Source organism: Bos mutus, chromosome 13 (genome assembly GCF_027580195.1).
Source record: "Bos mutus isolate GX-2022 chromosome 13, NWIPB_WYAK_1.1, whole genome shotgun sequence".
In the NCBI taxonomy this organism is placed as follows: Eukaryota; Metazoa; Chordata; class Mammalia; order Artiodactyla; family Bovidae; genus Bos; species Bos mutus.
In genome coordinates this window covers 39,391,859-39,416,980 of record NC_091629.1, presented here as the reverse complement: position 1 = coordinate 39,416,980, position 25,122 = coordinate 39,391,859, and the positions used below count along the sequence as shown (strand labels likewise).

Below are 25,122 nucleotides of genomic sequence, written 5' to 3'. Positions count from 1 at the left end.
CCTGGCCATCCAGATGCTGAGTGTCCTGCCCGAGGCTTGAGGTCTGTCGTTCCAGTGCCTCCAGCTGCTGTGTGGTCTCATAATGGGGGCCTGGGGGGCTCCGGAGCTGGTTCTGGGGGAGAAGAAGGTGAGCCTGTGACCCAGGACGGATAGGCTGGGGGCCAGGAGAGGGTGCCTGGGGGTCGGGCAGGGCAGTACCTGCAGGTCGGTGATGGAGGCGTTCAGCCTGTGCAGCCTGGCCCAGGCCACAGAGCTGGCGTTGATGCCACTCAGCTGCTCCCGGATGGCAGGGAGGAGGGCGCCAGCCCGCTCCAGGTCGTCCAGGAGAAGGACCACACAGTGGTCACACACTGCAGGCAGGGGGCAGGTGGGTGCGGGGTGAAGCGGGCAGGGAGGGCAGGGGCATCAGCATGGTAGAGATGGTCACTGGAGCTCACAGAGATATAACAGGGGTACTGAGCTGGGCTGAGGGTGATGAGGTGAGTTGGGGGTCAGAGGTTAGCATGAGGGTCTCAGGATCAACAGGAGGACAGTTATGGGGTCTCAGAAAACAAAAGCAGAGCTAGGGCCAGGGGGCTGCTCTGGAAGTCGAGATGAATGTCAGGGTCACCAGGTCAGGAGGGGGCTGGGACCTGCACTGCCCCAGGGCAGGGTGAGCCAGGTGTGTTTCAGTGGCCAAGGCAGTGGGCAGGGCAGGGACGCACCTTCACAGTGCACGCCGTGGCCCCCAGGTCCTCCTGGCACGGGCACCTGGTGCTGGTGGCTGCAGGTCTCACAGCGTTCCCCACCGAGCCCAGGAGGGCACGTGCAGCGGCCCGTGTGCAGGTCACAGTGGCCCCCCTGGCACTGGCAGCCTTGGGTGGGAGGGGCAGGAGAGGCGGGGTGAGTAGCTGGCTGAGGACCCTGGGGGTACTCGCCACCCCAAGGTACCCCGCCTGCTCGCACTCACGCCTGCAGCCCTGCTCGGGGAGCCCCCAGTGGCCGGGGGCACACTCGCGACACTGGGGTCCCCCAGTCCCTGGCCGGCAGTGGCACTGCCCACTTTGGGGGTGGCACTCGGAACTCTCGGCGGCTGGTCCACAGGCGCATGGGCGGCAGCCCTCGCAGCCCTCGAAGCCAAAGTGTCCTTCCTGGGGGCACAGACTGCAGTCACGGCTCTGCCCAGCCCTCAAAATTCACCTTCCTTCAGCCCTGGAGCCATGAGGCCCCGCCCACACAAAGCCCCGCCCCTATCACCCTGAGCCCCACCCACAAACTCCCCCCCTCCTACCGAGCCCCGCCCCTACATCAAGGTCCTGCCCCTCCCAGGCAGTGCTACCTGACAGCGGTCACAGCGCAGCCCAGTCACACCGGCCTTGCACAGGCACTGTCCACTGTGGGGGTCACAGGCCTCTGTCCCGCATGGGGAGCAGTCACACCCTGCAGAAAGTAACCCTGGGAAATCACCCCAGCTTCTTCCTAGCCCTCGGAAGCCCTTACTAGGCTCCTACTCCACATGCACCTTTTTCCTGCCCCAAAGGAAGCCCCCAGACGCTTACTTTTCACCACCTCCCTGCTCCATCCAGGTCCAGACCACACAGCTGCCTACTCACTGTCCCACTGTGCCCAACTTTGCTGCAGCCCAGGCTCAGCCCCCAGAGGAGCTCTTTGGGGAGCCCTGCCAGAGCCCTCCTGGGAACCCCCACCCTCAGGAGAGGCCAGAGTCTCCAAACAACCCCTGGCCCGGCCATGGGGGTGCCTGATCATGAGCTCGGGGGGCCTGGTCAGGTCCGCACCATCCATGCTGGGCTCAGCCCAGGACACAGCCTGCTCGGGGGGACACCCCTTGTCCCTGCCCTCCCCGCTTACGGGTGCAGTTGCCGGGCAGTAGGGCATTGCCATAGAAGCCAGGGGCACAGCTTTCACAGCGGGGCCCGGTGGTGTGGCGCAGGCAGCCGCGGCAGGTGCCTGTTAGGGGGTCGCAGTCGCTGAAGAGCATGTTGGGGTCACCGTTCCCACTACAGTCACAGGGCTGGCACGAGCTGCCCAGCACCAGGGGGTTCCCGAAGAAGCCGGGTGCGCACCTGGGGGGGTGGCGTGGTCAGTGGGTGGCAGTGGCTCAGGCACTCAGTGCCCTGGGCCCCTCAAACAGACCCTGCCCCCACTCAAGCACTGCCACCCAGCTCACCGCTCGCAAGAGGCTCCAGCGTAGCCGGGTTTGCAGAGACACTGGGTGCGGCCCCCTCTCAGGATGCAGCCTGTCGCGAAACTGCAAAGACGGAAGTGGTCATCACACACTGGCGTTCTCCAGGCAAGCACCTGGGTACTCAGGCCGGGCCAGGCACCAGGTGCTGGGGTCCCCACCTCATGGGCCCATCTGGCTGCACTGGCCTCCACAGAGGGCAGTGTTGATTCAACCAGGCATGGGGGTAGTATTCCGTTCTGGGTCTATAAAGACTTTGGGCCACCAACCAACAGTCGGGACCCGGGATGGCTGGCCCAGCTTACTTGTTGGAGGGCACGGCCAGGGGGCAGGGGCAGCTGATGCAGGGGGCTGCAGGGTCCTCGGACCCAGTGCGCACAAAGCCGGCCTGGCAGCGCTCGCAGTGGTCACCCTCAGTGTTGTGCTGGCAGCCCTGGGCAGAGGGAACAGTTCAGCCCCCACAGTGGAGGCCTCGCTCCCACCAGCTCCATCCCCAGCCATGCAGGGCCCGTGCCCAGGGCACCCACCCCTACCTAGACCTCAGCATACCCACAACCCTACTCTGTGCCTTTGGTGCCTGCTGCCCACCCCCCACAGGTCCCCACTCACTACACAGACGCCTGAGCCAGGGAGGCAGCGGTCTGAGTGGCCGTGGCACTGACAGGGGATGCAGCGACCCAGGAAGAGACCTTTGACGTCCCGGTAATAGCCAGGGGCACACTCCTGGAGTGGGTGGGCATTGGTGGTCAGGGAAGGAGGCAGGGCCAGCCTGATGTGGGGGCAGACCAGGGACCATACTCACAGGTCAGCCCTAGGGGTCCTGACCCTGACGGGCTGAAGGCGTGAAGTCAGAGCCCACAAAGCCACACAGAGGCCCTGGCTCAGGGCACCCCCACCCCCCATTCTCCTCTAGACACTTCCAAGTGGGTGGAGGGATGGCCCACAGGTGAGATGGGGAGGAGGTGAAGTGGATGCTCTCTGGGTGAACTGTGGATGTAAGGGGAACTGGGCACTAAATGCGTGAAGACCAGCTAGGGCACACGGGGGCCGGCAGGGAGCAGCTGATGGTGGACGAGCAGATGGTCGAACAAGCAGCCGGCTCGGCCTGAGGCGGGAAGGCCGGCTGCTAGCAGGGTGATGCCCAGCAGGTATAAGAGGAGAAGTGGGGTGAGGTGGAGACAGAGGCCAAGTGTGGATGCCTGGGGACGTGCGGGCTGGGGTGGGGGACCACTTGGCCCTGGTGCCCACCTCCACTGCCTCACCTGGCACGAGTCCCCAAGGTAGTTGGCAGGGCACATGCATAGCTCCACATTGCTGGCTGGAGGCCCCCCACCCATCTCGCTGGCCACCTCCAGCGCCACCCTGCGCAGGGAGACGGCCGAGGAGGCCTGCGAGAAGAGGGCACGGATATGCAGCTGCTCCAGGCCAGCTAGCACCATCATGAGCTCCTCGCGGGACACAGTACTGTGGGTCTCCATGTGTCGGAAGTTCCCCTGCATAACCACGACAGGGCTCACTGTGGTGGCCACAAGAGGGCACAGCAGGAGCCCAAGACAGACCCTCCCGTGGGGGCGGGGGCACTCAGAGCACAGGAGGCCTGGGTGGGGGACATGTTCAGGTGAGCGACTCCTGACCTGAGAGACAAAGGCTTAACTTAAAAACACTAACTACAAACACAAAAGCGGTCGATTTGAGCATACTGAAGGTAAGACTGTCTGTGACCCCGAAGGGATCTTAGAAAAAGACGCATGGGCTACAGATGGAGAGCAGACAGCACAGCTCTGAAGTCAGGACACAGGCTGAACATCAGGAATGACACAACCCCGCCAGAAAAGAAACAGGCAAAAAAGACAGGAGTGGGCAGTGTGCAGAGAGAACCACAAGGGCAGCGCATTGGAGGAGCTGACCCATCCTGCTCCTCGACGCTGTTCTACATCACAGGGAGCAGGCCCCGCAGCCCCGGGGACCAGGGACGACCGCTCACCTCCACCAGCTGCAGCGCCCCATGGTGAACATCGCCAGGCGCTGGGTATACCGGCTCCAAGAATGTGATGCTCATCTGGTTGCCCTGGGGAGGCACATGGGCGGATGAGGGCGAGGAAGCTGGCTGACCACAGTCTCGGCTTGGCTGCGCCCGCTGCCCACCCACCAAGATCCCCTGGTCGGCCACCTGTAGCACCACATCCGGCCTGCTCTCCATGGGGTTGAACACGTCCCCGCGCTGGGTCTCCGAGTGCAGTTCGTAGCGGAGGGTCCCGCCATAGGATGACACCTGGAGGCCAGATGGAGAGATGCGACTTGGCCAGACTCAGTCCAGGGGCCCGGAGTCAATGGCAGTGGTTCTGGGCACCCTGGGGCTGGGGGTACAGGCGGGGCCAGGCACCCTCACAGAGCCTCCTCCCTCCCTGCTTGCCCTCAGCCTCCAGAAGGCCCTGGATCCTCTCGAGGTGCCCTCCCAGGGGACACTCAGCTGCTCACCCGGTCCCCCAGGTAGGAGGGTGGGGCCTGCCAGTACAGCTCGGGGATGGCCTCGGGCACACGCTGCAGGTCTGCGCGAAGCATCAGCGCCTCCTGCCGCTCGTGGGGCACCACCTGCCGGTCACCACTCAGCAGCGTCCAGCCCTCCATGTCCACAAACTGTGGGGCACAGAGATGTGTCACACAGGCTCATGTCCAACATCCACGCGGGCTGATGTGTCCCTGCCTGCCTGCCCACACACCTCACGACGGGCATACGTCGAGCTCCGGCAGCGGTCAGTGGCCCCGAAGCAGAAGCAGCGGGTGCAGCCTTTGGGGTTGGCAGCATCCAGTGAGAATGTCCCCAGACGGCACTGGTCACACCTCGGGCCCTGCACGTTCTCCTGAGGGTGGGAGGGCACGGCAGGGCAGTCAGCCACGTGTAGGGGGTCCAGCCAGTGTTGCCTGTCACCCTGCAACTGAGCTGGCTGTCCCAAAGTGTTCCAGGAGGCCCCAGCCTCCCGGAGAGGATGAACTTCAGCTGACAAAGCAAGATGAGGGATGGGGTGGGGAGCGGGCCGGGCCGGTGGACCCCTCACCTTGCAATAGCACTGGCCTGTGAGGGGGTCACACGTGCCGGGCGCAGAGCCTGCCTCATGGCAGTCACAGGGGCGGCAGCTGGGGAAGCCGTGGAACCCCGGAGCACAGGTGTCACAGCGGCGTCCGGCCACGTTGGGTCTGCACCTGCCATGAGAGGTCAGGAGCTGGCTGGGCCTCCTTCCACCTGCCCTTTATGTTGAGACGGGACCAGAGGTGTCCCCCCACCATGGTGATGACCCCCCAAGAGCCAGAGGAGAGGGCGCTGCTGAGCCCCAGGAGACCCTGCCAGGCGGGGATGGGGTCAGGGCTTGCGGGCAGGGGACCCAGGACTGCTCCAAGGCCACAGAGACCCCCAGCACATGCACTCACTTGCACTGGCCACTGTCCGCATCGCAGGTGGGGTCCATGAGCTCCTGGACACCGGGCCCCGAGCAGTTACACTCCTCACAGCCCACCAGGGGGTGGCAGCCAAAGGTCTGGGGCTGGCAGACGAGGCAGTCGGGCGGGATGGTGCGCGGGGGGCAGATGCACTGGCCTGTGAGCTCATCACAGAGGCGGCCGCTGCAGTCACAGGCTGTGGGTGCAGGCACAGCCCCCGGTCAGAAGGCCCGATGGTGGCCCTGGGGGCATTGAACATGGGGCGGGGAGCGAGGCCACCCTACACCAGCCTGGATCCACCCACTCCGGGCCCCAACTCCCAGGCAGCTCCTTTGATGTGAGGTCAGGTGCTCAAAACTGCTATCCGGTCCCCAGGACCTTCTGGACAACAGGAGGGGCAGCACGAGTCCACCAGCTCCAGAACATTCTCCTGACCACTGTTGCCTGGCGGGCACCCCTGAGCACTCCCGGGACTGGGGTACTCACGCCTGCAACTGGGGAAGCCCCAGTAGCCGGTGGCACAGCGGGAGCAGTCGCGGCCGATGACATGGGCACGGCAGGGACACTGGCCCCCAAAAGGCTCGCATGTGGGGCCCATGGCGCCCACCTCGTGGCAGCCACACGGCCGAGCCCCGTTGTTGTAAAAGAGTGAGAGGGAGGTGGCAGCACTGCGGCAGAAGGCGGATGAGCTGGAGGGGCTGGGAGAGGGGTGGGGGTGAGGCCAGCTGTCAGCCAGCTACACCCCTGCACACCCCCACCCCCAGCCCCGAGCCCAGCCCACCTGATGTGGTAACCGTGGGTGGCGCATTGGCTGATGAAGTCGTAGGACTTGTCCAAGGGCTCCTCCCGCAGGTAGCTGGAGCTATAGGCTTCCTCGGGGACCACCAGCACGTACTCCTAGAGCATCAAGGCCTAGTCACCTCCTGTGGGCCCAGCGCTTCTCTCCCGCAGGCCAGCATCCGGCCGGATAGAATCATACCCTGTCCTGGGCCCTAGCGAGGCTGCCAGGTTATGGGTCCCTCCCTTGGCCACTCAGAGGGGAGGCCGGCCTTTGCTGCCAAACAGAAGCTCAGGAACAGGTCGTGAAGAGGCAATTGGGCTCCTGGTGCCCCCATCCCTTTCTGCCAGACACCCCCCGTCTCCTTCCAGGCCTCCTCCTCCAAGAAGGCCACTCTGACCAGCAGGGCCCCCAGGAGCTGGTGGGAGTTATGGACCCCAGGGCCTCTCAAGATGGGCCTGGAGGTCCCTAGACCCTGCTGCCCTGGCACTGGGCTCAGAGTCGCCTGTAAAGACTAGGGGACACGCCCTGGCAGGGTAACCTCTAATGGTATGATGGGTGGAGGACAGACACCAGCCTCCAACTCACCAGCCAGAGCCACCGGCCCTCAGGCACACGCACGGTCACAGTGAGTTCGCCGTCAGTCACGTCCAGGATGGCCCGGCCCTCGCACACCACCAGTGTGCGGCAGCCATAGCCATGCGGGCAGAAGCTGGCGTTGGCATGGCCTGGAGGCGAGAAACAGTAAGTCAACACCCACCACATGCAGACCGCCCCTGCCCCACAGCTCGTCCCAGGGACCCCTGCAGTCGCCCCGGAGGCGCGTGTCCCTGTGGACTGTGCATCTGTGAACATGACATGGATGTGTGACCCGTCCAGAGGCCCACAAGGCCTGGCACACTCATGCAACATGAATTGGCCATGGTCATGTACATGGGCTGGTGAGATACAGGTCTCTGGGCCCCAGAGAGCAGAAGGGAACAAATACATATGGACATGTGTCCCCAGGGAGCCCTCAGTCACCCTGGCATGTGGTGGGGGAGTTCTGAGTTACCACATAGACATGAGGGGCAGGGGCTGCCACCTGCCATGGGCTGGGGCACCCCGTTTGAGAGCCAAGGGCAGGACAAGGTGTGTGGCTCTGTCACTCACAGCCAGGGGATGGGCCCCACTTTGTGGCCACATGAGCTGTGGACCCAGCTGCACCCCATCCACGTCCTCCGTGGGCCGTGTGGACTAGACCCCTGACAGCTCTCTCACCCAGGGGTCCACCCTCTCTGCTCACCCTGCCAGACGCGGCCCCCATTGATGAGGACCTCCACAGCAAAGGTCGGGTGGGCGGGCTGGTAGCCGTGCAGCAGGAAGGCGTAGCGGCCCAGGGCGGGCACATGGGTGGTGAAGACCACAGTGCCCTGCAGGGAGAGGCTCCGGTGAGCCCACGCCAGGAGGGGCAGGGTGCCCATGAGGCTGTGAGTCCTGGCCGGGCCCTCACCTGGGGGTGGCGCAGCAGCGTGGGCTCCGCGTCGGGGTCCGCGGCAGTGGGGGGCCGGGGCTGGGGCCCAGGTGGGGGTGCACCCGGCGTTAGCTCCTGCGAGCGGGTCAGCGGGAGGCCGGGTGGCAGCGGCAGCACCTGGCAGTCTCTGAGGAGCACGGGCTGAGGCGGCTTCGGGAAGCGGGAGGGCACGCAGGCAGCACTGGGGCAGGGGATACACTGGTGAGCTCCTGTGTCCCCGCCACCACCCTGCCGCCCCCGCCAGGCCCCCAGCCCCACTACCTGCTGGGGCTGAAGGCACCGTGACTGCTGATGCAGTGGACTCGGGGCTCCACGAACTCTGAGCTGAAGGTGTCCGTGGGTACCAGGGTGACGCTGTGCTGTGGGCAGCAGACGGTGTGGGTGTGAAGGCAGGTGAAGCCCAGCCACACCTGCCTAGGCTGGTCTGGCTCTTGGCACTGAGTCCCTGATCCCCATTCAGCCTGCTTCTCCTCCGGCCGCACAGACCCCAGCCCTCGACCAAGGTTTCTGGGCCCTGGAGTGCCTTCCAGCCCCACCCAACCCCAGGCCACACCTCCTCTTCCTGTGCCCTCCCCACCATCCGTGGTCACAAGGCAGGACCCAGCCCAGGCAGGTGCTCTGCAAGCCAGGGCTCGTGAGCAGCCGTCTCCACCCTGTGCTGTCCCCAAGGTGTAGAAACACGTGTGACAAGTATGGTAAAACATGGCATCACAGTGTGTCTAGAAAAACCTTAACAGCAGAGACAGAAGACTGCGAGACTACAGCGACAGCTCAGGCCACCCCAACACAGCGTCGGCAGAAAAGACAGCACACCCATGTGACTCCCGTTATGGCAGGTTCCAGAACAGGCACACTAGGCGGCACAGCCAGTGTCCAGGGTGACCACACGAGGGGCCAAGGGGCATCTAGGGTGCGGCTGTCTTGCCTCCTGGCCTGGGTACTGCGGGAGAATGGTGCTTGGGCGGTGGGTATAGCTCCATGGGAAGTTTACAGTGACCCAGCCCAGGACTGCAGGGCTGTGTGTGTGAGGAAGGAATCACAGGGGTTCCAGCATCAAAAACTTAGGAGGAAGCTATGTGACATGAGTCACTCAGCAACGTGGAAGAGACACGCAGACTCTGGAAGGAGGAATGAGACACGGCAGATGGGGTGTGGGACTGTGGTTTTCGTTGCAAGTCTTTTCAATATTTGAAGCTTTTATAAAACCTGCACATGTTACTCTGATAAAACTTTTAAAGGCCTAGGGAAATGTAATGATGAAACTGTGTAATACTCTGATGAGAAAAATGTCATCTATTTCATCACTTACTGAACAAACATGTATGCTTGGTTCTGGGCATCAAACTAAGGGTTAACACTGCACGGAGTTTAGTGATGCAGAACAGGCCTGCAAACCCGAGTTAACCTTGGGATTTAGTTTCCAACTCTGTGAGGAGGACACAGAAGCAAGTTACTTCGATGCTAGTGAGTCCCAAGCTTTAGGACCTAAGACGGTCACATGCTGTGGCATTTTTGTAAATTATACCAAAAAGCGGCCTTGCATTAAGATTGTTCTTTCTGGTCTTCCCTAGTGGCTCAGTGGTAACGAATCCGCTTGCCACTGCAGGAGACACAGGTTGGACCCCTGATTTGGAGAGATTCCCACATGCTGCGGGGCAACTAAGCCCGTGTACGCAACTACTGAGACCATGCTCCACAACTACTGAAGCGAAGCCCACACCCCCTGGAGCCCGTGCTCTGCAACGAGAGAAGCCGCTGCAGTGCGAAGTCCACATGCCGCAACAAGAGTAGCCCCCGATCGCAGCAACTCGAGAAAGCCAGCACAGCCAAAAATAAATTAAAAATTTAGAAAGGTATTTCTTTCTACCCTGGCTCCAATGCATCACAGTTCCCCTTAACTGACTATGGGCATTCTTTATAAATAAACACACGTTTCATACCCACAGGAAAAAACTTGCAAGGGAGGGGTTCTGGAAGAACCTGGACTCAGCACAAGCTGAGGGCGGTGCCTGTGATGGGCACCCAGGCTCACCACACTCTACTCCTGCGCATGTTTAAATCTTTGCAAAGACAGAGCCCTGCAGTGGGGTCCTGGGGCCCATGCAGGCAAGGGGTCGGGGTCTTACCAGGAAGAACCGTGCCTGCTCGGCTGTGAGCCGGATGCTGGCCTCTGTGTCCAGGTGGAAGATGGCCAGGTGGCGCTGGGCGTCCAGGGCGGTGCCTCGGCACAGGGTGCTGGGGGTGGGCAGGGGTGGTTAGTGGGTAGGGCAACTGGGGTCCTGAACCCAGCCCCAGCGCCCCCCATACCCTGGGCTTGTACCCTCTACCCACTCCCTACACACCTGTATGAGCAGGGGTGGAGGGTCAGCACCCCCTGCTGGGGGGCCCTCTGGGGGGTGTGCACTGCCACATCCACCTCCTGGCGGGCGTCCTCGTTGGCATACTCCACCACCAGGGCATAGGGGCCTGGCTGCGGCACTGCCACCTGAAGCTGGACGTCCACCTGGAGGGACAGGGCGATGTGAGGCCCCACCCCAGGCCCCCTCCAAGAGAACAGGGTGCTCCTAAACACGGCCCTTCCCATCCTCTGTGCCCAGAGCCTCGTCCTCCCGTCTCAGGGCCTGTGTGCCCACCACTCCTGCTGCTGGAGGCACTCCTCCTGTGGCCACTCGACCTTCCAACCTCTGCTCACTCTGAGCCTCCCCTGCCCATCGTGGCCCACCAGCCTCATCACTGCAGAGTGTCTGGTGCCTGAAGTGAACCAATGACCTGCCACCCCCTCATGATAAGCTGGAGTGCTGGGCCACCCTCACCCCATTTACAGCTGAGGCCCCAGGCACTGACTCTCAAGGTCAAAGTCCTAAAGGCAGCAAGCGCTGCCTGAGCCACTAACTGTGCCATGCCCGCATCACTTCTGCCCTGCACCCATGTCCCTTCTGCAACACGGACCCCCATCCTCCAGACCAAAGGCACGCCTCCCCAGGGCTTGATCCTACTTGTCCCCAAGGGGCCCCGGGGACACGCACATCAGTGCCCCAGCAGACAACAAGCGGCGGGTGCGCGGGGCTGAGTTGCTCTGTGGGGCAGGGCCGGGGTAGGCTGTTGTCATGGCGACACAGGGCCTCGGGCCCAGCGGCGGAGGGGAAGCCGTCCAGGGGTAGGTGGGTGTAGAGGAGGCAGCTGGTTGGGGACACACAGTCTGGTCAGCACAGGGCAGGTGGCCTGGGCACTGGGAGGGGCAGGTCCCCCCCAGCCCTGCCAGACTGGCCCTCACTTGTCTCCAGAGCGCTGGGCGTCTGGCCGGAACGTGCAGGGCTCAGTCACTCTCAGCTGCAGCAGGGCTGCCTCATAGTAGGCGCTAGGCAGCAGAACCACATAGTCCTTGGAGGGAGGGGGGAGGTTAGGTGGTGTGGCCCCTGCCCCGGGCCCCACCCCAACCCTCTCAGCCCTGCCTCACCAGGAGCACCCCCTCGGCCTCCACGAGCAGGGCCCAGGCGCCAGGGTTCAGCACGAAGGGCTCCCCCAGGCCCCTCTGGGGCACAGTGACAAAGGCAGGCTCGGTGCTGGGCGGGAAGGCCACGGGCTGGCTCTGCTCTGTGCCTGGGGGTGGGGACAGTGGGCTTTCTGGATGCAGGGATGAGACGGCCACTCCAGGCTGCAGTCACCAGCCCCCCAGGGTCAGGAGGACGGGCCTGGCCTCCCCACCCACGCATGGGGATGTGGTGGGAGCTGGGTGGTGGGGGAGCAGCCCCAGCACTCACAGTTGGGACACGTGGTGAACTTGTCCTGGTCTCGCATGGAAACCCGCCCGCTCACACTCGTGGGCCCGCGGTTGACATAACGGAAGACGAGCCGGAAGAGGTCGGGGGAGGTCAGGTTCAGCTGTGCCACGATCCTGGGCTGCAGTGGGGTTGGGGGCACGAAAAGTTGGGGCGCCCTCCTGGTCATGCTCAGCCGACACCCATGAGCTCAGGGGCCCGCCCGCCCTCTGCCAGCCATCATGCCAGGAACACAGAGCCCGCACCTGGATGGGTGTCATCTGCGCATAGCCCCTCCAGCTGAAGTTCTCGAACTCCAGGGGGTTGAAGCCGAAGCGCACAGCGTGGCCCTCAGGTGTGGCCGCCTCCTCGAGCTCCAGGCGCAGGTGGTGCAAGTCAGGGAGATAGTGGTCCTGAGCAGGCCTGGCCACAGCAGGGGCAGTCAGGGTGGGACAGGTACTGGCCCTGCACCGCACACCGGGGTCCCCAGGGAGAAGCCTGTGGACAAACTGCTGCCCCAGCCCACATCCCCAGCCCAGCTGGGGCGGGGTACCCACTCGCTGCAGGTGGAGCCCTGGGTGTTGGGGCGGCACATGCAGGCGCCCGTCCTCAGCTCACAGCTCTGCCCCAGCGCTCCGCCAACATCACACCGGCAGCCTGCAATGGGGGAGCGAGTGAGTGAGGCCCAGCCCCACGGTCTCCATGCTCCTCCCGCAGCCCGCGGCTCAGGACTCCGCTTCGTCCACCCTCCATCAAGGGTGACCCAGGATGAGAGGACGAGTGTTACTGCCACCAGGAGCTGCCCGGGGCTCTGGACAGCAGAGGGTCAGGATTTAGGGCAAGGGCCCTGGGATTGGTGAGTGACGCCTGCCAGGGCACAGGATGGAGGGAGAAGAAGGGGTTAAATCTGCACCCCCTCCACACCAGCACAGGTCTGGCCAGGTACCCAGAGTGGCTCAGCGAGTGCCATGTGACACCCAGGCCCTGGCTGGCCCTTGTCCCATGTGTCCCTCCCTGGGCCTCAGCCTCCCCGGGATGTGGTCCAAGGGCCAAGCAGTGGGCCTTACTGCGGCAGCCGAAGTAGTCAGCCTGGTCCAGCCCGAAGAAGCCGTCCTTGCAGGCTGCGCAGGTCTGGCCACACACGTGGGGCTTGCAGAAGCACTGGCCGTTGCCCTGGAGGCCGAGGGAGAAGCTGGGACCAGGCCTGGGAGGGTCCCTACACTCTGTTCCCATGGCCCCCGGCACCTCTGCCCTCAGACTCACCAGCTGGCACTGGGCAGCCCCACCCAGCGTGCCCCTGGGATCACAGTTGCAGCCTGGGGGAGAGGCAGAGCAGGGCTGAGAGCTGGGCGAGGGCAGGACTCCATCCCCACCCTGGTCACTGTGGAGCCAGCCTTCCCCTCCGCAGGGTCTCCCCCAGCACCCTAACACCACTCCAGGCAGACTCACGGGTACAGCCCTCAGGGTTGCTAGGACTCAGCCCCCAGAATCCAGGTTTACAGCGGTCGCAGCTTGGCCCCTCCACGTGAGCCCGGCACGTACAAGGGGCCTGTGCCTGGGAGACGATGAGACTGAGGGTCAGAGTAGGTCCTTGCCCTCCTAGCACAAACCCTCAGCCCTGGAGCCTGGCCCCATCTCGGGCATGACCCAGCCAGGGCACCAAAGGGGCTCTGAGGTTGCCATGGCAACTGAGCAGCAGGTGAGTGATCGTTTCTAGAAGTGAAGGCCTCAGTGCCAGAGGGCTGCCCCGGGCTTACCTCGGGAGGGACACGGTCAGCTGGGGCCAGGCCAGCAGGATGGCAGGAGCCAGCTGTGGAGAGAGGCCCAGGCCACTGTCATTACTCAGCCATCGACCCTGACGGCCGAGAGCTTCCCCAGGCCTGGCCAGGACCTGAGGCCCTGTGGGAGCCAGCACACATGCCTTTCACACGTATGCACAGGCCAGAAACCACGGGTGCCTTCTTGCCCTAGTCCCCCTAGCTGTGAGGGCATGTGCTCTCCCCCACCACACAGCTGTGAACACGCAATAAGCACACACTCGCACAAAGCACATAAACAAGCATGAACAGATGGACAGCACGTGACCACATGCACAACACACGGACACTCATGTGAACGCATGTGTGAACCGAGAGCACGCAGGGCACTGCAACAGTCGTGGGAACACGCAGCACATCACACACACACACACACACACACACACGGGGCCAGCCCCACCTTCGCAATAGGGGAAGTTGTATGCACCAGGCACACACATGTCGCACCGCAGTCCCGTCACTCGCAGTCGGCAGCTGCATTGCCCGCTGTGGGGATCGCAGGCTGCGTGCAGGGAACCTTCGGGAGAGCAGTGGCAGGCTAGAGGAGGGGGAGGAGGGGGTGTCAGCACGTGGAGAGCATGCGTCCTCCCTTCCCTGCCCCACCCCCTCCCCCCACCAGGGTACTCACGGGCACAGTCAGGGAAACCGTGGAAGCCGGGGCCGCACTCCTGGCAGGTGGCTCCTGCGTAGCCGGGACGGCAGCGGCACAGCCCGCCTGCCCCACACAGCTGGTCCACGGAGCCCCGGGGGTCACAGGCACAGGCTGCAGAGGACTTGGGGTCATGCCCTGGGCACCTGTGGTGGCCCCCCCCCCCGGAGCCCCACCAAAGCCACCCACTCACCATGGCACTCGGGATAGCCGTGGTAGCCCAGGCGACAGTGGTCACAGTGGGGGCCGTTGAACTCTGGCCGGCACAGGCAGCGGCCAGCGTCGTCACAACCCTCAGGGAGGGTCCCCACGGGGCTGCAGCCACACACTGCAGGCCGAGAGTGCATGGGCCCCTGAGCCGGCAGCCCAGACCCAGCCCCACTCCCACCTGCCCGCTGGGGGTGCCGTACTCACGCTGGCAGAGGGGGAAGTGGAAGTAGCCGGGGGCACAGCGGTCACATGCGGCCCCCTCGAAGCCTGTCCGGCACGTGCACTGGCCTGAGTCACGGTCACAGGTTCCGTCCACCACACCAGGGCTGGAGCACTGGCAGGCTGCAGAGAGGAGGAGGTCACAGAGGGGTCGGGCTCCTGGGCTCCGCGAGGGGATGCTGCTGGGCCAGGGCTGGACTCACGCTGGCAGCCTGGGCCGTAGAAGCCGGGGGCGCAGAGCTCACAGTGGGTGCCCTGGAAGTTGGGTTTGCACACGCAGTGCCCCACCTGCGGGTCCTTCCGGCAGGCATTGCCCTGGGTCCCGGCAGCGCTACAGTCACAGTCTGGAGGGGGACAGGGGTGGGATGGGGGTCTCAGAGGTCCTGCAGCTGCCCCACTCAAAACCTCCCTTCTCCACAGACTCCTTTCCTTGCCTTTTGACACTGCACTCATGCACAGTGAAAAAGACTTCAAAAAGGCCAACAAAGGAAAGCGGATGTTTTAGGAAAACAGTGGCATGCAATGAAATCAGGAGCATTTTACACACATAATTAATTGTTTATAATGTAGACACCAAGTCAACTGCAGGTGTTGACATAACCAGAGAAAATGCAAAAGCAAAATCTTTAGAAGGCGGAAAGAAAATTCTACTCTTTATAAATAATTCTGGAAATTAGGAAGAAGGAAGAAAAAGTGTGCTAGATGTCTTAACTGATGCACAAAAAGGGACTAATACTATTTTTGTTACTGACATAAAATAGATAATGGTTCATTGTTCAGTCGCTAAGTTGTGTCCGACTCTTTGCAACCCCATGAACTGCAGCATGCCAGGTTTTCTTGTCCTTCACTGTCTCCTGGAGTTTGCCCAAACTCATGTCCATTGAGTTGGTGATGCCATCCAACCATCTCATCCTCTGTTGCCCCATTCTCCTCTTGCCCTCAACCTTTCCCAGCACCAGGGTCTTTTCCGGTGAGTCAGCAATTTACATCAGATGGCCAAAGTACTGAAGCTTCAGCTTCAGCTTCAGTCCTTCCAATGAATATTCAGGGTTGATTTCCTTTAGGATTGACTACTTTGATCTCCTTGCTGTCAAGGACTCCCAAGAGTCTTCTCCAGCACCACAATTCAAAAGTATCAATTCTTCAGTGCTCAATCTTCTTTATGGTCCAATTCTCACAGCTGTACATGACTACTGGAAAAACCAGAGCTTTGACTATATGGACTTTGGTCAGCAAACACTGTCTAGGGTTGTCATAGATTTTCTTCCAAGGAGCAACTCTTTTAATTGTGTGACTGCAGTACAAAATAATGGTTCATTATTTGTCAAAACATAAAGATAACCTTGGCCCAGACCAGAAGATAGAAACAGAACTTGCAAACCCTCAGAGAAGAAAACACAAACCAACCAAAATATGCTTTGCTGGTCAATCTAGTAAAAGTCAAGAAAGGAAAAATTTAAGCAGAATGAAAGAAATGATACAGTTGGGGCAGGGGCAAGCCCAAATAGCAGCCACAGTCCCTCTGCCAGGCCGCATCTCCTCTCACGAGACAAACCCAAAGGCATCGGTTTGACTCCTGAAGGAGAATCTGGTCACACCCTTTTGAAAGAATGCACCTTGAACCAAGGACTTGGACAAGAAATAAAGAGCTTCCAGAAGGGAGAGCGTGGAGTATGGTGAGCCCAGGCACGAGCATTAATGGAGACAGGAAGGATGTTGTGTGTGGAAGAAAGGGACTTGCCCCCCAAGAGATGCTGAAAACCCAAAGCTCTAAGAGCAGGATAAACATGGTCCGGAGGTACTGAAAACTAAAACTATTGAAATTGGGAGGGAAATCTGGCCAAACCACCGTCAAAGAGAGAAAGACTGAATACACTGTTCCCAGAATGTGACAAAAACTAAGAACAGAGTAGGTTTAAACAGCATAATTAACATGTCCTTTAATAAACGTATGTGTACAAATCTATTCCCACAGAGAACACAAGTTCCTGTCAAACATTTTTGGACAATCTAAAAGGGGTCACATTCCAGGTGAGAAAGAAACCCTCAAAATCCAAAGACAAAAAGTAGACATTTTCAGGCTACCAAATCTGACCACGGTGCAGTAAAACAGAACAGAACCATCAAAAGAAGGGATAGAATGGAAATCTAACCACCTGGAATGGCAAACACAGGTCTAAACAACTCGGGTGAAAAGGAAAATGAAAACTGAAATGATACACAGTTTAAGAGGAACAGCAGGGAGAACACAGCATATCGACTCTGTGGGATACACCCAGCCCAAGCCACATTCTGAAGCAAACTCACAGCTTTACCCCTGGGTTTCTCAACCTTGGCACCAGTACCATTCTGCTTGGATGACTATTGTGGGGGTGGGTCTGTCCTGTGCTCTGCAGGAGATTCAGCGTCATGTCTGGCCCCTACCCACTAGATGACCGTGGCATCCCCCAGTTAGAATAACCAAAGATGTCTCCAGACATTTTCCTGCAGAATAAAATCAGTCTTGGTTGAGAAAAAAATGCTTTACATGTTTTGTGGATAATTAAGAGAAACTTAAAAGTAATAACAATTCAAGAAACTATGAAAATGACAATAAGTCAAAAGAAAACAGAAAAAGACAAATACTGTATGATCTCACTTATATGTAGAATCTTAAAAAATACACACACACTGAGTCTTTAAAAATACCCTGAGCTTGTGGATATAAAAAAAAAAAAAAGATTGATAATTGCCAGAGGTGCGGATTGGGAGGTGGCAAAATTGGTGAAGGGAGTCAAAAGATGCAAACTTCCAAATATAATGTAAATAAGTCATGGGATGTGACCCACAGCATGGCAACAATAGTTAATAATAATGTACTGCATAATTGAAAGTAGCTAAGAGAGTAGACATTAAAAGTTCTAGGCCAAATTAAAAAAAATTTTCTTATCATGAGAAAAAAATTATAATTCTGTGTGGTGACAGGTGTTAACTAGACCTTCTGTGGTGATCATTTGACAATGTCTAGAAATACCAAACCTTTGTGTTACATACCTGAAATTAACATACTGATTTAGGATTATACCTCAACAGAAGACAGAAGAGAGAAAGGTAGATTTTAGCTCAAATTTTTCTATATTAGGAAGTTAAAATCTCTCTCCCAAACCAGAGAAAAACTCCAGCAGATCTTATCAATATAAACCTTAAGCTGCACTTCAAAAACACTAAAAAACTCAGCAAACTTCTGTTATATCTCTGAAGGCAGGAAAGAAAAGAAAAACAGACAAAAGGAACGGAAGGAAATTTGAAAATCACATACAGAATACTGTGCATAACTTTCTGCCTACACCTTTTAAAATCCAAATGATATAAACAAAATTTGCTAAGAAAACATAAGTAACCAAAACTGACTTAAGATGAAGTAGAAAATGAACATGCATAATAAAAGAAATTAAAACTATCACCTAAGATGTCCATGGTCTGATCAGATTCATATGAAGAAAATAACAACAAGGGCAAATTACCCACTGGGAGAAAAGCATGTGACTCGTGAGGCATAGATACTATAGTTCATGTGGAAAGAGCTTACAGCAGCAAACGAGTGAAAAGAAAACTGAGCCATGACCTCAGAAGGGAAATTCACACATGAAAACAACAGAAAGAGTCCAGAAACATGAGAGAAGATTCAAATTCAAGTGAGGCAAAGAAATACGGCTAAGACCAAGGAAACACCAAATGCCATCAGATCTAAGAACCAGTTACAGGACACACCACTATCTTGAGCTGCTGTGAAAGGAAAATACTGGCCAATTAGACACTGATAAGCCACCAACCAAAAGGTGCATCCCAACTCCAGGAAAACTGAAGATTTCTGTAATAATGAACGCTGCCATGCAGAGACAGCAACATTCTGACACAAGTGACGCGAATGACGCCACTCCACCCAGGCAGACGATTTTGCCAGGAGAGCAGTTTGGCAACGTGCAGCCAAAAATGTTTCCAAACCTTCTTCTAGGAAACTGTCCTGCAGAAATAGTTAATAATTCATGGAAAGCTTTAGCTGCAAGGATGTTTACTATAGTGTTATTTTTAAAAACTCTGGAAAGAACCTAAATTACCAAGAATTGAGAGTTGGTCAAACAAGAACTGCATCTGTGTACATAACGTAGAATGTAAAATGACGTGTTTACAGGATGGTGTGGGTGGAAAGTGCAATTACACGAAAGTGCACACAGGCCACGCGGATGCTTACAAACATAGCATACACGTGGAGGGAGGAGGGGCTGTTTGCAGGAGCTGCGATTCTGGATAACTCTCTTTAACTTTCTGCTTGCCTATATTTTTTAAGGTTTTCTAGAATGAATATGTATTATTTGCACAAAATTAAAAGAACCAAAGAAAAAGTGAACAAAATGGAAACAGCAGGTTGGTGAAAACGTAACTGCGGTTTGGGACCGTGAATTTTAAATCATTATAACCAGGCTCAAACACATCTTTATTAATGAAACTAGGAACCACTACAATCAATACAAATAAGTTGGCTTATTCCTATAGCATAAAGATCTGTGCTTTGGGATTTGATGAACACTTGAAAAGCATTTTCTGCCTCCTGCTGGTTGTTGGAAGAGTTTTCCCTGCAAAAAGTTGTCAAGATGCTTGAAAAAGTGGTAGTTGGTTAGCAAGAAGTCAGGTGAATATGGCAGACAAGAAAAAACTTCTTAGCCCAATTCGTTCAGCTTCTGAAGTGCTGGTTGTGTGACGTGTGGTCGAGCGTTATTGTGGAAGAGATCTGGGCCCTCTCTGTTGACCAATTCCAGCTGCAGGCATTGCAGTTTTTGGTGCATCTCATCGATTTGTTGAGCAAACAAATGTGATGGTTCTGCAGGATTCAAAGAAAACTATAGTGGATCAGATTGGCAGTAGACCACCAGACAGTGACCATGACCTTCTTTGGTGCAAGTTTGGCTTTGGAGCTTCTTCTGGGTCCAACCACTGAACTAGCCGTCACTGGCTGTCGTATACAATCCACATCTGGTCATACATCACATTCCGATGAAGAAATGGTTCGCTGTTGTTGCACAGACCAAGAGAAGACGACACTTAAAGATTTGTTTATTTGCGGTCAGCTCATTAGGCACTGTCTTACTGAGCTTTTTCACATTTCCAATTTGCTTCAAATGCTGAACAATTGTAGAATGGTCAGCACCGAGTTAGTTGGCAACTTCTCGTGTAGTGTAGGAGAAAGCAATGGCACCCCACTCCAGTACTCTTGCCTGGAAAATCCCATGGACGGAGGAGCCAGGTAGGCTGCAGTCCATGGGGTCGCTAAGAGTCAGACATGACTGAGCGACTTCACTTTCACTTTTCACTTTCATGCATTGGAGAAGGAAATGGCAACCCACTCCAGTGTTCTTGCCTGGAGAATCCCAGGGACGGGGGAGCCTGATGGGCTGCCGTCTATGGGGTCACACAGAGTCGGACACGACTGAAGCGACTTAGCAGCAGCAGGAGCATGTAGTTGTAAGAGGATCAGCTTTGATGATTCTCTTGGTTGTTGTCAACTTCCGATAGCTGGTCACTGTCCTCATCTTCAAGGCTCTCGTCTCCTCTGCAAAACTTCTTGAACCACCACTGCACTGTATGTTCATTAGCAGTTCCTGGGCCAAATGTGTTGTTGATGTTGCAAGTTGTCTCCGCTGCTTTACAACCCATTTTGAACTCGAATAAGAAAATCGCTGAAATTTGATTTTTGCCTAATATCATTTCCCTAATCTAAAATAAATATAAAATAAACTGGGGTTGCAGAGTCGGACATGACTGAGCAACGTTCACTTTCACAAACAGCAAGTAATAACTCATTAGGGCTTCCCTGGGGGACAGTAAAGAAACTGCCTGCAATGCAGGAGACCCAAATTCAATCCCTGGGTCAAGAAGATTCCTTGGAGAAGGAAATGGCAGCCCATTCCAGTATTCTTGCCTGGAAAAATCCCATGGACAGAGAAGCATGGTGGGCTACAGTCCATGGGGTCACAAAGAGTCGGACGTGACTGAGCAACTAACACTTTCAACTTTCAATAAGTCGTTAGCAAAAAGAACATAAAGTAAGAAATGTGCATTAAAATGATGCATCACATAATCACATTTAAAAATGTATTCCAATATCAAACAGCAAAGGTCAACAATGCAAAACCACAATTACTTTTGCACCGCCGACTCTGTGGGCCTGGGTTTGGCCCACTCTGCCCCACTGCTCCAGTGGGGCCTAAGGCAGGATGGGGATCTTGAGGGACACTTACTCACGATATGTCCGGCAGGCAACACCTGCTCCCCAGTGTCATTGTGGGAGGAGGAAGGCACCGCTGAGAGAGGAGACAGCACATGTCAGCAAGGTGGGGTAAGCACCCGGCTGCCAGGGTCTCCCCACATCACCAGCGGTACAAGCAGGATGAAAGGGTTCCCACCCCTCCCCACTGGCTCCAGCCCAGTATCGGGGGATACTCAGGTGCCTGCCCATCCCCCCATCCCCAGCTACGCCCTCACGGTAGCAGTGTGGGAAGTCAGTGAAGCCTTCAGCACACGCGTCGCATCGCGCCCCCGTGAAGTTTGGCCGGCAGTAGCAGCGGCCAGTCAGGTCCTCACACGTCCCGTCTGTGAAGTCCGACTCACAGTTGCAACCTAAATGGGCGTGGGAAGACAGGGGACCCCAAGCCCACAGCTCTCAGGCCTCCAAGGAGGGTCAGCATCGGCCTTCCCCCCTGACCTGGGATGTGGGATGAGAGTTACGGCCTCCCAGATAGCTGCAAAGGCCCCAGGACCCCCCATCTGGGCACACCCTGCTCCTGGATACCCTTGGGACACCCCCACCCCGACCACACCCGGTCACCCCCACTTACGGCGGCAGGCGTGGGGTGAGTCGAGTGGGTGGTCTGGGGAGCGGTAGAAGCCAGGCAGACACTGCTCACAGTTGATGCCCGTGGTGTGATGCTGCGACAGGACAGGGCCGCTGAGTCCAGGAACCCCCGGCCCCCAGCCTTGTGCAGACCCTGCCCACCCGAGACCCGCACCACAGACCTGGCAACAGCCTCACCCACCTGGCAGTCAATGCACACGCCCCCGCCCTGGTAGACCTGGTCCTGATTCTGGCTGGCGTTGCGCCGATCCACCTCCGGGTCGTAGTAGCAGTCGTGGGCATGGCCATAGCAGTTGCAGGCTGGAGAGCAAGGGGCTCAGCTGTGGGCAGGCCTCTGTGACCCTCCCCCGGCTGGGACCCCCGGGCACATCCCATAAACTACAGGTGACCCCAGACTCAGGTGATGGAGTGTGCCATGTTGCCTGAGTGTGCCAACAGCACTCTTCTGAGCATGTATAAGCATGTGTGAACATGTATGAAAGCTGTATGTACTGTGTGAGCACGTGTGCGCATGCACATGTGTGCAAGCGTGTGTGTACATGAGTAATAAGAATGTGACGTGAGTACAAGAGTACACTGTGTGGGTATGAGTACATTTGAGCATGTGTGAGCACCGTGCGGGCGTGTGGAGGGGCACTCACACTGGCATTCATTGGCACTGTCTGTGGTGGCTGGCCTCCATGGCTGCTGGTTGAAGCCGGGGCAGCAGCGGTCACAGGAGCCCCCACATGTGTTGTGTTGGCAGGCGCACTGAAGCCTGTAGGGGACACACAGGCACAGGAAGGGCTCAGACCCACCGGGGACCCAGAGGGACCAGAGAAGGGCAGTGGCTGTGTAGGGACTTCATGGAGGATGGGAGCTGGGACAGAGCATGGCATGGTCAGTGCATGTGGCCCCTGACCACAGGTGAACCTGAGCCCTGGGCCCCTCAGGTTCCAGCTACACCCACCCCATCACGGCCAGGACCCAGGCCAAGTCTGCAGCTTCCCTGGGCCAACTCTGAGGTCTGGGTCTTGCTCAGCAGGCAGGCAGCCCTGGGCTCAGCCAGACGCCCCTATTACCCAGGGCTCCTCCCCAGGGGCAAGTGGCCAAGAACTGCTTCCTCTTCCAGCTGGGGGTGGACTCCAGTCAGAGGGTTGGAATCCAGCCTACTGTCCTGGAGAGCAGCTCCTGCTGGCTCAGTGGGCAGGGGGACAGCTGGCTGCAGCTGAGGACTGAGCACAGAACCACCCTTCCCCTCAGCACACACCTCCACAACTCAGTCAAAGGGGGAGCAGGAAGCACAGCCCCACCCCAGGGCCATGTGCTCCTCAGTCCTAGACCAGTACCACAGTGCTTAGAAGTCCTGAGCCGCCCCCAGGAGCCAGTCAAAGAAGAAGAGACTGAGAGCTCCAAATCCACTTGAGCCCCTCCCTTCCTGCACAAGGGGCTGCACACAGAGCCTGGAGAGGCAGCACTGAGGATCCTCAACCAAGGCCCTGGGGCTGGTGTTTGACTTTTCAAGAATCTACACTTGAGAAACCTGCATGCAGGTCAGGAAGCAACAGTTAGAACTGGACATGGAACAACAGACTGGTTCCAAATAGGAAAAGGAGTACGTCAAGGCTGTATATTGTCACCCTGCTTATTTAACTTCTATGCAGAGTACATCATGAGAAATGCTGGACTGGATGAAGCACAAGCTGGAATCAAGATTGCTGGGAGAAATATCAATAACCTCAGATATGCAGATAACACCATCCTTATGGCAGAAAGTGAAGAGGAACTTAAAAGCCTCTTGATGAAAGTGAAAGAGGAGAGTGAAAAAGTTGGCTTAAAGCTCAACATTCAGAAAACGAAGATCATGGCATCTGGTCCCATCACTTCATGGCAAATAGGTGGAGAAACAGTGGCTGACTTTATTTTTCTGGGCTCCAAAATCACCGCAGATGGTGACTGCAGCCATGAAATTAAAAGACGCTTACTCCTTGGAAGCAAAGTTATGACCAACCTAGATAGCATATTAAAAAGCAGAGACATTACTTTGTCAACAAAGGTCCATCTGGTCAAAGCTATGGTTTTTCCAGTAGTCATGTATGGATGTGAGAGTTGGACAATAAAGAAAGCTGAGTGCTGCAAGAATTGATGCGTTTGAACTGTGACGTTGGAGAAGACTCTTGAGAGTCCCTTGGACTGCAAGGAGATCCAACCAGTCCATCCTACAGGAGATCAGTCCTGGGTGTTCATTGGAAGGACTGATGCTAAAGCTGAAACTCTTTGGCCACCTCATGCAAAGAGCTAACTCATTGGAAAAGACCCTGATGCTGGGAAAGATTGAGGGCAGGAGGAGAAGGGGATGACAGAGGATGAGATGGTTGGATGGCATCACCGACACAACGGACATGGGCTTGGGTGGACTCCAGGAGTTGGTGATGGACAGGGAGGCCTGGCGTGCTATGGTTCTTTGGGTTGCAAAGAGCTGGACACGACTGAGTGGCTGAACTGAACACTGTCAGTGTACCCCTTAACCAGGAAATTAACACAAAGATTAGGGCATCTGTCAAAAGTCCTTGGAAAACCACGCTGGAGGGATTCTTCCCAATCTAGGGCACATGGTCACCACACAGGTGAAGCCCTATTGAAAACCTGCACAGAAACAACCCAATGGGGTCAGTCGATGCAACCAGCAGCAGGGCTGCACCCCAGGAACTTCACTTCATGGAGCAATCAGGTTGAAACCATAGAAAGAGAGTCTTTAAAGATTATAACCCAGAAGACAGTGAAATGACATTTAAGTGTTGAAAGAGATAGCCATTAACCAGGAATTCTACAACCAGCTAAACTATCACCAAAGAGGACTTCCCTGGCGATCCAACGGTTGGCAGTCCACCTGCCAAAGCAGGGGACACAGGTTCAATCCCTGTTCCGGAAGGACACATGCTGTGGGGCAACTCAGCCAGCACAGCAGCTGCTGCACCCATGTGCCATAGAGCCTGTGCTCTGGAACAATGAGAAGCCCAAGTAGCACAATTAAGAATAGACCCCGCTTTCTGCAACTAGAGAGAGCTCCCAAGAAGCTACAAAGATCCAGCACAGCCAAAAATAAAATGCTTTAAAACAAAAAAGAATCTTAATAAAAATAAAAAGACCCCAGAGAGCTCCCTCGCCCCTCCCACACTACAAGGACTCAGCTGGAAGACAGTCACCTATGAACTAGGAAAAGGGCCTTAGGTGCCTCCATAACTGTAAGGAATAAGTCTGCATGGTTTATAAGCCGCCCAGCCTCTGGCATTCTGTCAGCCTGAATAGACTAAGACACAACAGAAACAAAACACGTGTCTTCCAAACCGAGGGGTGGAGAAGAGAGACTGGGGGCTGGGCACATGGGGCAGGTAGTCAGCACTCAGAATGATGGTGGTAGAGAGGGCAGAGAGGATGCAGGTGGGGGTGGAGGTGATGGTGGTAGAGGCTGAGGGGCAGAGAAGAGCAGCTGGTAGGGCAGAGCCCTCATGGAAGAGGCAGAGGAGGTGGCAGACAGAACGCAGGGAGGACACAACAGGCCGACGCTGTGGGGCATGGGTGAGCGAGGGGTGTCAGCACTCGCGGTTCTGGGAGAGACACCCCACACGTTCTGAAGGGTGAGCAGAGCTCTGCTCATGCCCAGGTGCAGGTGAGTCAGGGCGGATGCCGACG

At 57.1% G+C, this 25,122-nt stretch overlaps 1 protein-coding gene across 1 annotated transcript in view; it reads right to left on the bottom strand.

The window, feature by feature from the left end:
* The window catches only part of LAMA5 (laminin subunit alpha 5), a 51,816-nt gene that overhangs the window by 9,965 nt on the left and 16,729 nt on the right, over window positions 1-25,122 (bottom strand). Inside the window, exons 7-50 of the mRNA XM_070381451.1 lie at window positions 22,092-22,207; window positions 21,632-21,750; window positions 21,434-21,524; window positions 21,081-21,215; window positions 20,837-20,899; window positions 14,765-14,905; window positions 14,547-14,684; window positions 14,326-14,460; window positions 14,112-14,246; window positions 13,884-14,021; window positions 13,424-13,476; window positions 13,116-13,221; window positions 12,930-12,982; window positions 12,734-12,839; window positions 12,224-12,323; window positions 11,933-12,089; window positions 11,670-11,808; window positions 11,366-11,508; window positions 11,183-11,289; window positions 10,935-11,088; window positions 10,251-10,411; window positions 10,035-10,143; window positions 8,170-8,267; window positions 7,888-8,089; window positions 7,681-7,807; window positions 6,984-7,123; window positions 6,399-6,514; window positions 6,104-6,315; window positions 5,609-5,813; window positions 5,239-5,383; window positions 4,903-5,043; window positions 4,661-4,819; window positions 4,353-4,454; window positions 4,167-4,250; window positions 3,445-3,675; window positions 2,792-2,905; window positions 2,488-2,615; window positions 2,168-2,248; window positions 1,849-2,063; window positions 1,319-1,419; window positions 950-1,130; window positions 705-854; window positions 199-350; window positions 2-112 (exon numbers count right to left, since the gene is read on the bottom strand). Of these exons, the coding sequence (XP_070237552.1) occupies window positions 2-112; window positions 199-350; window positions 705-854; window positions 950-1,130; window positions 1,319-1,419; window positions 1,849-2,063; window positions 2,168-2,248; window positions 2,488-2,615; window positions 2,792-2,905; window positions 3,445-3,675; window positions 4,167-4,250; window positions 4,353-4,454; window positions 4,661-4,819; window positions 4,903-5,043; window positions 5,239-5,383; window positions 5,609-5,813; window positions 6,104-6,315; window positions 6,399-6,514; window positions 6,984-7,123; window positions 7,681-7,807; window positions 7,888-8,089; window positions 8,170-8,267; window positions 10,035-10,143; window positions 10,251-10,411; window positions 10,935-11,088; window positions 11,183-11,289; window positions 11,366-11,508; window positions 11,670-11,808; window positions 11,933-12,089; window positions 12,224-12,323; window positions 12,734-12,839; window positions 12,930-12,982; window positions 13,116-13,221; window positions 13,424-13,476; window positions 13,884-14,021; window positions 14,112-14,246; window positions 14,326-14,460; window positions 14,547-14,684; window positions 14,765-14,905; window positions 20,837-20,899; window positions 21,081-21,215; window positions 21,434-21,524; window positions 21,632-21,750; window positions 22,092-22,207 (5,794 nt within the window). The remainder of the gene's footprint in view (window position 1; window positions 113-198; window positions 351-704; window positions 855-949; window positions 1,131-1,318; window positions 1,420-1,848; window positions 2,064-2,167; window positions 2,249-2,487; window positions 2,616-2,791; window positions 2,906-3,444; window positions 3,676-4,166; window positions 4,251-4,352; window positions 4,455-4,660; window positions 4,820-4,902; window positions 5,044-5,238; window positions 5,384-5,608; window positions 5,814-6,103; window positions 6,316-6,398; window positions 6,515-6,983; window positions 7,124-7,680; window positions 7,808-7,887; window positions 8,090-8,169; window positions 8,268-10,034; window positions 10,144-10,250; window positions 10,412-10,934; window positions 11,089-11,182; window positions 11,290-11,365; window positions 11,509-11,669; window positions 11,809-11,932; window positions 12,090-12,223; window positions 12,324-12,733; window positions 12,840-12,929; window positions 12,983-13,115; window positions 13,222-13,423; window positions 13,477-13,883; window positions 14,022-14,111; window positions 14,247-14,325; window positions 14,461-14,546; window positions 14,685-14,764; window positions 14,906-20,836; window positions 20,900-21,080; window positions 21,216-21,433; window positions 21,525-21,631; window positions 21,751-22,091; window positions 22,208-25,122) is intronic.